This window comes from Lepidochelys kempii, chromosome 1 (genome assembly GCF_965140265.1).
Source record: "Lepidochelys kempii isolate rLepKem1 chromosome 1, rLepKem1.hap2, whole genome shotgun sequence".
Lineage (NCBI taxonomy): Eukaryota > Metazoa > Chordata > Testudines > Cheloniidae > Lepidochelys > Lepidochelys kempii.
In genome coordinates, this window is record NC_133256.1 from 254,244,224 (window position 1) to 254,256,533 (window position 12,310).

Here is a 12,310-nt window from a genome sequence, read left to right on the forward strand (position 1 = left end):
CTCACTTTCTGGAGGGAGTCCACTATGCAGAGAACAAATAGGAATTCTCACTCCTCACCTAGTCAGCAGTCCCCAAAAGTGGACTACAACACAGGCTGGAAAGATCTGTAGGTTTTGAGAGAAATGTATTATCCATACAACCAGAATCTGGAGTGGTGGGTGGCAGGAAGAAGAGCTGCACCATGTGTTAGGTATCAGTAGGGCTATGATTTTGTCACAAGGTCACATAAATGATTGAGTAGAGTTTGTGAAATCTTAGAAATTGTGGTAAAAACATATTTGGTTAGCATCCCTCAGGTTTGACCCATCTGCCCCTCTGTCTCCATCTACATGGGATAGATGGGCAAACCTGATTGGTGCTGTGTCCCCATGCACCAGGTTGCAACGCTCACATGAGGGAGCGGGGCCCAACTCCAGGGGACAGGAGCCACTGCTCTAGGGTGAGTGCAGGGTGGGCTTGCTCTCCTCTCTCACCTTTCAGCCACTGTACCCCACTATATTATTGTGTATGTTGATGTAGCAAAAACTACCCGTGACCTTTCTGTGACTTATTTTTCCCTGGGAAATTTACTAAAAAAAATTTCTTGACAAAATTGTAGCTTTAGCTATCAGTCACATTAGATGTATTGCAAGAAACTTTGGGAGCAACACTGTGAGGTATTCAATGCTATAAACTCACACTGAAGTCAGTGGAGTTGAGGCCATTCAGCACTTAGCAAGAGCAGACCCCGCGTCTGATATAACAAAACAAGATAGGTTGCTAGAGTAAGAGCAGTTTAACCTAAAACTGCTGCATCCATAGACTTGGATTCCGGTATATTCCTAATTGCAATATGCTTGGTTAATCTCCCATCTGGGTGTCTCCCAATTTATCTATGGCTTCATGGAGATCTAAGCCCTTACTGTCAATTAAAGTCATGTTAGCAGACTGGTTTTATACACAGCTTAAATTCTACTTTCTTCAGGTGATTGTAGACTAGGTACAATCATTCCGAAGCCATGTTATAGACTGGGCTTAGACACAATATTGCTTACAAGCAGAGTTTTGCCTGGTCTGTCCTGACCAGAAAAATCAGATTCTAAACTATGTTAGCATGAGCCTGTCCTGTCTCTGACCTCCCTTTTCTAAGCAAGTTGGTTGAGAAGTTACCAAAAATTTCTCTCTCGTGCCATCTGTCAGCTGCCAATGTCCTAGATCCCTCTCAGTCAGGCTTCAGGCCAAAGCACAATAGAGAGACGGTACTTGTTGCTCTGTTGAATTACTTCCCCCGGCCCAGAGGCAAGGGAAACATATCCATATGACTCCTGCTGGACCTCTTTGCAGCACTTGATATTACTGATCACCAGATGCTTCCCAGGCCCTTCCCCTTCTCTTCTTCACACCCCAAGCCTTGCTACAGGCGCTCTTAGGTCAGGAATGTAGAAAGATTCAGTTAATACCTTCAAATTTTGAAAAACTCTGTGTGAGTGTGAGTGAATTATAATGTGAATTCCTTAAGAAGAAGGAAAAGCTATTTCGTTATCAATATTGCATGTGGTTAGATAGGGGCACGGAATGCGCAGTGAGGTTTCATGTTTTATATAACCATTGCCTCCAGCTAAACCCTACAGAGGAAGCACATGTATTTCTGGAAGGCCACTTAAAACATTTTCTTTTTTAACAGCTATTCACTTGCCTTAAATTGGTTGAGGGTATTGAGGCTAGGAATGAGCTAAGCAGTGCTTGACTAAGAATAAGAAGGAAGGTCAAATTTATTTACTTAGGGCCTTATCCTCCTGCCACTGAATTCTATGACACATCTCTCCTGTATTACACAGAGAGAAAGATCAGACCCTCATTGTTCGGAGGAAAAAAATCTGACACCCCATCTTTAGCCCCAGTATTACATTTTTTGATTGTCAGAAAAAAAGCCCAGCACTGGTAACCTGTGTTTTAGTTTTAATAGATATATCAAATTTGTCAGCTGAATAGGCAGCAGGCCTAATTTTATATGAAGAGATAATTAGGACTAATTTTTGCCCTTCAATTGTATTATTTTTCACCTTCTATTTTTTCAGGGAAAAAAAAACAAGCTAAAAAGGGTGACAGGTATCAGATTAAACGTGTTAATTTTTTAATGGGGGTAGGTAATCTATTTTTGACCCTCCTGCCCCTTCCAGTTTGGGTTCATTTTGAAATAGGCCTCACCCTGGCTTCCAGTTTTACACCTGAACATTTGTGGGTGCATGTTGATATACCTTAGATGTCCAACTACCTGATTTGCAGATACAATCAAACAGTTGAAAGTCTAAATGACATCCACTGCAAACATGCAGGCATAAAATGAACTACTACTCAAAAACAGACACCCCCCCCAAGCCCATGGAGTTGACCACACCTCTCCTACAAGAGTCTGCAGTAGCTAATTGTACAGAACATGTGGCTTTGCATCAGCTGCTACTAGATACTCCATTGATAGGCAATTCAGAAGAGCAAACAGATTAGACAGCAGCAATCTAAGGAACAGAAACTCAAGAGTTGTGCAGACAGGACGGCTGGTGCACAAACAAGGAAGTAAGATTTTAAAAAGCACTATGTCTTTATCAGCTCATTTGGAAACATCTGGGGCCAGATTCACAGCTGACGTATATCAGCATTGCTTTAGTGCAGTCAACAGAGGCCAGTTTACACCTGAATCTGGACCACGAGAATCAAAAACAAGACATCAGCCAAATAACAACAGAGACCAACATCAGGAAGAAAAATTAATATTTTCAAGAGCATCAAAAGAGGACAAAAACAAAGTACAATGTAAATCTATTAGAATTTACTGCACAACATCCCTTGAAGGGAATTGCAGCGTTTTCAGAAGCACAGTCCTTGGGTGAATAAATCTCCCACCCCTCCCAGCATTCATTGTTTCTGGTAATGCATTTTATTTTACCTCACACTTCTCCACTGCTGGCTGCTGCCCACACTCTGAGCTGTTCCCTGCCACGATGCCAGCACGCAGACTCTCACTGTCCCCAGTCCCTTCCTCCATGGAGTAGGTTTTTGAGTGATTGCCACGACGGTGCGTTGGGCTCCGGCTCTGCGCCAGGCTGAGCTGCTTGCGGAGTGCCCGGTTCTCCTCCTCCACCTCCCGCATGCGTATTTCCAGGCTCTCCCGCTCCCGCTGGTTCGAGGCTGTGTAATGAGGGCTATGGGGCTGAGATTCGATTGGCGATAGCGACACCGCCTTCCCATCTAAGGGATGGAAAATAATATCTGGATGAGAGCAGGGTTAACATTTTGTGTGTGCTTTACATAGCAAAAACACAGACGTTTATTTCAAATAAATCCACCTCTTATATAGAGTAAGGTCCCAATTCAAGAAAACACTTAAGCACATGGTTAACTTTAGGCAGTTGCTTCAGGCCTACTGACTTCAAGTCCCATTAACTTCAAGGGAACTTAAGTACATACATAAAGATGAGCATGTTTGTCTTGGACAGGGGTGTTTGCCAGAATCAGGGCCTAAACTGGAAGACAATGAGGAAAAGGAGGATTTAATATAATGACAATTAATATATTGTTAGAGGAAGTGACAATTAACATACAGTGAGGGAAGAAAATGTTTAAAAAAAAAATGTATGAGAGAGTATTTTTTCTATTCTCCCACCCAAAAAATTGCAGCATTTCAGATGTCACATCTTGCCAAGAATTGACCCTGCATGATTTCATGTGTGAGGGGGTGATTTACATCACTCAGGAGAGACCCAAGATACAGGAGAAGGAAAACATAATTACATATAAAGTACCCAAGAGAGGATCATTCCACTGTCTGTTCCAGGTGTGTTATTGCCACAGGGGTTTAGAGAGAGGAAATGGAGAGAGGCAGCCAATCTTTTAGTGACAGAGACATTCTTCCAAATTGGTTTTAACAGAGCAATATATTCATGGCAAATGTTTGAGAGGTGATTAAAAAAACCAAATCTAGTGTTAAATAATTTTCAGTTAAAATTAAATGAGACCAATAAAAATGAATGGTTACAGGTGTCCACAGAGTTGCGGGACAGTCTGTAGTTAACAAGGGCTAAGTACACTGCAACACGTCACTGCAATGAGGATGATGGGTGAATGTCTTGTACAGAGTACTTCTCAAAAATAAACTTTCTGCCCACATGCATTTTAAAGGCTGTACTGTTTCACAATCCCCCTCACTGTACACAATCACACTGGCTTTATCACCAATTTGTGAGTGGCTTAGAAAACACAAAATCATATAGTTATTGCTGAACTATCCTTATTACCAGAACATCACCTCGTTCTTAAATTTATCTCCCTGCTGCAAAGACCCTCTTCATCTCCTGCTTCGCTCTACTGTTTTTCTTACTTGATCAATGCTAAACTCCTCAAACTGAGGTTATGAAAAACTGTTACAGAAATGAGAACCAGTTTTCAAGCCTCCACTGTTACACATCAGATACACACACACACAAATATGCATGAACTATATATTAGTTTCCCCCCCCCCATTTAATTTTGTAAAAATATGAATATGTATGATAGGTGTGTCTGAGTTTGTAAATATGTGTAAAGATAGAATTCTGATGCTTGTTTGTTGATATTTGTAACTTGTTAAAAAAAAAACCCAAATACTTATTTTTTTTAACATAAACAAAACAACATTTTCTTAAGGTTGCAAAGCCAAGCACACAACAGTTAGGAAATACCAGATTCAGAGTTGCCTGATTATCCTTAACCTGCCCCCTTATGAATATGCATTATGACACAATTTTTACAGATCACATCCTTTTCTTTCCACTGGATCCCACCTCATTCGGGAATAGTCAACACAAAAATCTAACATTAGCAAAACTACCTATTGTTTAGAGCTGGCCAAAACATGTTAAAAAATTAGCAATAATGTTTTCCTCATCATTTCAAAAAAAATTTTTTTTTAAATGCAACCAATTCTATAGTTATTGGTGACAATTTTTTTATGCCCTTTAAACTTTTTTTTTGGTAAAAATTCTGCTGCAGGGCTGGTGACACCCAATCCCTGTAGCCTCAATGGGAGGAAGCTGCACTCCAGTCCACTGTTACCAATCAATCTTTGTTTCATTGATTTCAATGTGTCAGCTGAAATTGACGTTTACTGAAATCTACTGATTTAAACTGAATCCTGCCAAGCCTAGCTATTTGATATGAAGTTCTACATAGAAAGTGTTAAATACGAAGAGGTTTTTTTTTTCCTCCAAAGAATCTCATAAGGGCTACTGCAACAACTCCCTCTGCACAGCATTGCTTTCTTACCAACTCGTGATTTTCTCACTAGTCTTGCAATAGCAGGTGTTCTTCTTAAAACCCCAACAGCTGGAGGCAAGTGACTGTGAAAATCTCAGCTTTCATTTAGAAGACAAGGAAGTTTCTAGCCCTCATGGGTAGAAGAGCCCTGCGCGGATATAAATTTATATCCACAGACATAAAATCGGTATCCGTGGAACCGCAGGGCTCTCGCAGGAACCGCAGCAGCGAAAGGAGTAGAACATGGGGCCACCACTCCCAGGAGCCAGTGCCCCGAGCCAGCAGCTCCTCCTGTGTGGCTGTACCACCCTCAGCCCCACCCCACCCCTGTCCCTTCCACGCAGCTGTCTGCGTGACTGCATCTCCTGTCTGGGGGCGGTACAGCTGCGCCAAAGGACAGGGCTGGGGGAGGGGCTGGGGGCGGTACAACTGCGCAGAAGGACAGGGCTGGAGCCAGTACAGCAGCGCTGGAGAATCTGCTGAAACAGGGCCCTGGCTCCTGGGAGTGGCAGCCCCATGTTCTGCTCCTTTCTCCGTTGCAGTTCTTAGGAGACCCCTGCGGATATCTATTTATATCTGCGGATATCCGTATACGCGGATATAAATTTGTATCCACACACAGGGCTCTACTCATGGGTACAGAGAAAAGTCTGAAAATATGAACTGGTTTTACCGAAAGGCTCAAACCAGAATGCAAAGAAAAAGAATCCAAAACTTAAAAACTAAAAACAAAACAAAAAACCACAACATGATTATTAAGCCAAATTCATGATTTTGGGGACATGGCTCACGATTTCTGAAAGCTTAGGGTTGGCAGTACCGGTATGGTGTGGGTTAAATATTCTTGTCTGAGAGAGATTTGCAGAGACATTGGCTTCAGTTCACCGATGAACCTATCTGAGGAGTTTCTTAATGTTGCAGAGTAGTTTGATACCCAGGCCCAATCTCCATGCCCACTTAACTTAGCCCATGATCAGTTTTAAGAATGTTATGTATATTTGTTTCACCTGGCCTTTAAAGAGAGGTAGGTGGACTGAGGTACGGGCTGATATAAAGAAGCACTAGTATTTGACTGATTGAGTATGCTGCTAGATAGAAGGGTTGAGTTGGTTGTACTGCACTTTAGTTTTATACTTTAAATAGTTGGTAGGGTGCTCTACGGTGATATATGGGCATTTTTTATTTAATCTAAATCAAAATAAAATAAAACCATTCATAATACGGACTGAGAGAGTTTTGTCTGAGAGCTTGCCCAGGTAAGAATACAAGGAACCAGACAGTGTGCTGTGAGGCAACTAGAAAGCTTTTGAATGCTGTAACAAATATTAATAAAGCTATTAATTTTTGTTCCTCACTTGGAGTTGCTGATCCATGTTTGGTCCTAGGCAGGCTCATACCTATTTTATTTTTGTACGGTTGTCAAGCCTTTTACCCCAATCTTTCTGTGTTAATAAAATTTTACCAAAGAAATAAAAAATGACTTGCTAAATTTCACTGCTATAGACCACATATTAAATACTGAAACTGGAGTAATTATGGCATGGTAGCCAAAAGGCGGTGGTTTATCATCAAAGTAGGAATGCTAAATCGAAAACTGCTTCCCATATCTTAACCCTCAATGAATCCATAAAAATATATTAACAATAAAAAAATTAATTCTACAGTGTTATCCCTATCTTACAGATGGGGAAATTGAAGATGAAAGAGGTTAAGAACATAAGAATGGCCATACTGGGTCAGACCAATGGTCCATCTAGCCCAATATCCTGTCTTCTAACAGTGGCCAGTGCCAGATGCTTCAGAGGGTATGAACAGAACATGGCAATTATCGAGTGATCCATCCCCTGTCGTCCAGTCCCAATATTTGGCAATCAGAGGCTATGGGACACCAGAGCATGGAGTTGCATCCCTGACAATCTCGGCTAATACGACCTACCCTCCATAAAGAGAGAAGAGTGCCACCTACTGGGCACTTATACCATTTCCTGGAGCACAAGGCGTTTTTCCTTGCAGGCTCCCCTACCCAACCACATTCTCAAAATGACCCTCCTTAGCTCACAAGATCATCTATTCACAGCCCAAGTGTGTAATTTGCCCAAGGTCACAAACTGAGTCAATGGTAGGGTCAGGAATAGAACCCTTGAATTCTTGGCTCCTAATACCATGTGGATGCCACTAGGTAAGTACATTGTCTAGATGTTTCCGCTAAAATGATCAGGAGTGAAAAATTCTTGACATAAAGGCACTGCCTACCATGTCTCATTTAACTGAGTTAAATGTCTAGATTAGGAAAATAGGTTGTGTTTAAAAATGCATTAGTTAACATGTTTTTAAATACTAGTGTAGACAGAGTCTAACACCTTTAAATACATATTAGCTGGCCACGGTCAATTCTAGGCTCACTCCTAGATAAGATGAATGTTACAATTAACACCTCTCACAGATAACCTTTCAGTCAGTCTGATTGCAGACCCAATAAAACAACGCTCCTTTAGTTACATTCTGTTCACATTTTAATGGTTTTTCTTTGCATCTTTAAGGACAATAAACTTAATATTTTAAAAACAAAGGCTGACATTCTGCAGATAGAAATGGGGGTCACAGTTGGCCACCTTCACCAGTTTGCCTCTGGATCTCCCATGAGCAAGTTCACTCAAAGCCCATTGCGTAGCAATTTATTCCCACAGGGAGCCTTGCACAGAATTACAAGAACTCTAGATAGCAAGAGAAACAAGAAGAGAGGAGACAGGGGAATGCTAACAAATGCTTTTTGTAGGTGGGTAGATGGTTTCTTTTGTTTTGGAACACTGATTCAACTTTAATCACCTATTACCTCAGCAGCTCCTGGACTTCTGTTCTCCGTTAAGTCATGGCAGATGTTGGTTACAAGGACCACAAGCTTGAAGTCAGGTTTGTTAATAGTTTGGTGTTTTAATGTCTATATCTCCACACAAGGATCCTAGGGGATACTAAGTTTCTTGTTCCCACTCTCACTGAGAATTTTTTCTCCCCTATGTCTAGGGCACAGTTTGCAAGTCGCTCACAGATGATATCAGTTGGAATTAGACAACAGTGCCCGATGAGCTGTTTTGGTAGTTGCCTATAGAACTGCTAAGTGAAGCAGAGCAATTTACTGCAGAAGTCTGAAGTGTAAACACAGCACCGTCTAATTCCAATATGAGTGATCCTCATGAGGCACTAATGAATTTATTATACTGATCTCCTTTAAAAAAAAGAGGGGGGGGGATGACTTTTGTGCCTCTGATGAGGTCATGTTGCCAACCCTGAAAATTGAGGTCCTCGGAACAACTGCAGCACAGGAATCAGCAAGTCAAGCTTCCCCACATTACCTGGGTAAGTTTCCTCACCCCTGACCTGGAGAAACCATTTGTACATGTATGAGCTCGAGTTGCCTTGGCCTATTCAAGACTCAGTACTGATACTGCCAATAAAAGTGCCACTAGTTACTGCACTGAAAGCATCAACTGTTTTCACACAGCATACCAATCGTCAGGTAATTACCCCTTTTGGTTGCTTACTATCCTGGCCTGGATTCAGGCTCCAATTTCGGCAAAGACCTTCAGCAAGTGTTTAACTTTAAGCCCATGCTCAAGTTCCACTGAAGTTAATGGGACTTAAGTTAAGCACATGCTTATGTGTTTTGCTGAACTGGGGGCTCAGACATGAAACATCAAGCCCCATTGCATCCCCAAACTAGCCTGCTGCTCTTTGCGTTATTCCTTTCTCATCCCTCACAGCAATCCATCAATCATTCTCTTGAGCAAAATATCCATTCACAATTAGTATGTTTGGAAATCATATACATTATTACACACAAAAAACAACATTAAAAGAATGTAACGGTTGCGAAGTCAAACACACAAAAGTTAGGAAGTGTATGAATTAATTTTGCCAGTGCAACCTTCATTTGGCCCCCTAGGCACACGCATGACGACAGTCATTAAGTACGTGATCACATACTGGGATTCCTGCCTCTTCAGTGAGCACGATGGATAGTGTTCAATGAAGGAGCAGCCATTCTATATTTTGTTTTTTCCTCCTTACTCAGGCCTCATTTACTGCACACAATTCAAACCCTCCTCTGAAGACAGAATTGTTAGGTTCCTCATGGCCTTTTTCTATGGTGGTCACCATTAAAATGCCTGAGTGCTTCACAAACATTAACTTGTTTTTACAACCCCCTGTGAGATGAGGGTACGTTACTAGTTCAACGTATAGTTGGGGAACAGAGGCACAGAGACATTAAAATCAAAGGGGTACACTAATTTTGGGTGTTCAATCTAGATGCGTATGGCTTGATTTTTCAGAGCACTTCGTGTTTTATAGCTTTTTATATGTTCAAAACACAGCTCCTATTGACTTTAGTTGCAGTTGTGAGTGCTCTCACTTCTGCAAATCAGGTGCCAGGGTCCCAGGTTGGATACCTTGCAAAATAGGAAAACACAACTTAGTGACCACCTGTGAAGTTTGGTTTAAGTGATTTGCCCAGCACCACATAGAATTCTGCAGCAGAGGCAGGGATAAAATTCAGCTCCCCGCAGTGGATTTCAACTGCCTAAACCACTAGACCAAACATTGTCTTCCTGCAATTCCCTTTCTCATTCACTATACACCTTCCTACCTCTGTTGTGTGCTCCAGGATGTGAGGGCAGCCTAGCCTCCTGCTTCTCTCACGTTCCCTGAGCGGATGCTGAGGGAGTGTGCTCCCCGCCCACCATTCACCCCTGGCCCTCCAGAACTTGTCATCAGACTCCTGCCCTGTAAGACTTCCCAGGCGCCCATGACATGTAACGTAAGTCTGTTGAACACCATCCAGCAGGTCTGCCTCCGAACTGTGCCCAGGAAAGATCTACACACACTCGTGCTTCACACCACCCACTTCCTTGCATCCCACCCTGACACCAAGCGGCAGGACCTGCTGCCACCTAAGTAGGGCGAGGAACCCTGGTGGGGCCAGCCTGTACTCCACTATGGTCTCACAACCCACCAGGAATATTAGTTGCCGGCACCTTCATGGAGCCGTAAGCCCAGGTGTGTACTTGGCAAAGTTCATGAACTCCCTCAACACCTGCTGCGACAATTGGGAGAGGCACACATCTACATAGAGTGTCAGGTTGCAGCCCCTCTTCTGACTCCTCCAGAATCTCTTACTGTGGTTCTGGCTGCAGTTTTCCCTGCGTCTCCTGATAGCTGCACACCCGAACCACGGACCCACGAAGTCGCAGGACCTCCTCATCAACGTCCTCCTGGCACTGGCCAAGAAAGCCATTCATCATACCAAGAGGAGGAAGCTGAATGGGGGAGTGTAACAACGAGAAGACTCACCAGCATGGCGCCTCCTGTAGGTCATCTGCGAATTAGCTTTTTCCAGCCTTGGAGCGCCCCCTGCTGGCCAGTGTCTCACCTGCCTCAGGCCCCCATGTCCCTCCCAGACCTTGGTGCCCCTTACCTCATGATTCTGCCTCCAGCAGTTCCCCCACACTCTAGGTCTCCCCTCCCCAGGGGACCCCCAATCCGCTATCCCCACCTTGCCTCAGTAGCTACTGCCAGTCATCACCTAGCCCTTTTCTCAAGGGGCAGACTGCCATCTGTAATGGCCACTCATCACTGGCAAGGGGATTGGACCAGCTGCCTCTGCCTATCCCCAGGCTGCACCTCTGCAGCCCCAGTACCTCATTAGGCCTTTAACAAGGCCTCAGCCTGGGGAGTTGCCAGGCTGGAGCTCCCCAGCTCCTCTTACCCTTCCCCAGCACTGTTCTGCTTTAGGTACCCTGCGCTCCCAGGGAGCTAGGTCCTTCCCACTCCAAGGCTGGAGCGAGACTCTTTCAGCTCCTGGCCCCCCAGCCCTCTTATCAGGGCCAGCTGGGCCCTGATTGAGCTGGCCACACTTGTGGCCAGCTACTCTCTCCACTGCTCTCACTGCTTATCCCAGCCGCAGCCCTCTCCCAGGCTGCTTTTAACCCCTGTTCTGCTGGAGTGGAGCAGCCACCCCACTACAGGGTGGGAGGTGTGCTCTGCAACCATGGGTCTATTTGTGGTGCTTTGTCTGCTCCAGTCTTTGGGCAGAGTTTCTCTGAGCGGTGTCCACTGGATTCTTGGATGCCTTTGAGGAGCAATGGGCACTTTCCAGGGTTCTCTGCTTGTTGTCCACCTTTTGACCCCTGATTCTTTAGCTCTGACCTCACACCGCTCCTGTTTTTTTCAGTTTGTATGGCAACTTCCATCTTCTCTGTATGTATGTATGTATGTACGTGTGTGTGTATATATATCTTCTTACTGTATGTTCCATTCTATGCATCTGATGAAGTGGGCTGTAGCCCACAAAAGCTTATGCTCTAATAAATTTGTTAGTCTCTAAGGTGCCACAAGTCCTCCTGTTCTTTTTGCAGAAATTAACTGTAGCCAGGGCTCAGTGGTTCCTCCCCCTTACTTGAGGCAGGGCGGCCTCTAGTTATGGGCAGGCCAATACCCGCCCGCCCCAGTACTACAAAGAGTACACACCTTCCTACTTCTGCAACAAATGAGGCAGAGATCCAACAAACAATGGCATCATTCACAACTCAGCCCCAATTCATCCCCAGAGCACGATCCCTCTTGTGCAGTGAATGACACACCACACAGTTCAGTGGAAAAAACAGTACTTGATCATGTCATTAAGAACTGTATCATAATGCATGTGCAGAAGGCTGAATTAATGTTCCATGAGCAGCCTTACTTCTTTCATTCCCTAACTGGGGTTTGGGGTATTAAATTGAGAAAGTTGAGGATAAGGCAGTAAAATACAGAAAGAGTTCACATCAATCTACTAGGAGAAACCCACTAAACATAGCATGATAAATCTGCTAAGCACGAAATAACCATTCCCACCAACCCCATCCCCACAGATCTATAACCTTGCAAGGTCACACAGGCACAACCCCTTCCTTGGACAAGAGAGGGAGGGGACAGAAATTCTATGGAAAGACATTACCGAGGAACCTGGCACTTGGAGAAGCACTGGTAGCATGGCAAGCCAGGAGC

At 43.8% G+C, this 12,310-nt stretch overlaps 1 protein-coding gene across 5 annotated transcripts in view; it reads right to left on the reverse strand.

Moving 5' to 3' along the window:
• The window catches only part of LARGE1 (LARGE xylosyl- and glucuronyltransferase 1), a 367,428-nt gene that overhangs the window by 194,133 nt on the left and 160,985 nt on the right, over positions 1–12,310 (reverse strand). For all 5 annotated transcript variants that reach the window (XM_073324696.1, XM_073324688.1, XM_073324713.1 and 2 more), the window contains exon 3: positions 2,925–3,226. In XM_073324696.1, coding sequence (XP_073180797.1) covers positions 2,925–3,226 — 302 coding nt within the window. The remainder of the gene's footprint in view (positions 1–2,924; positions 3,227–12,310) is intronic.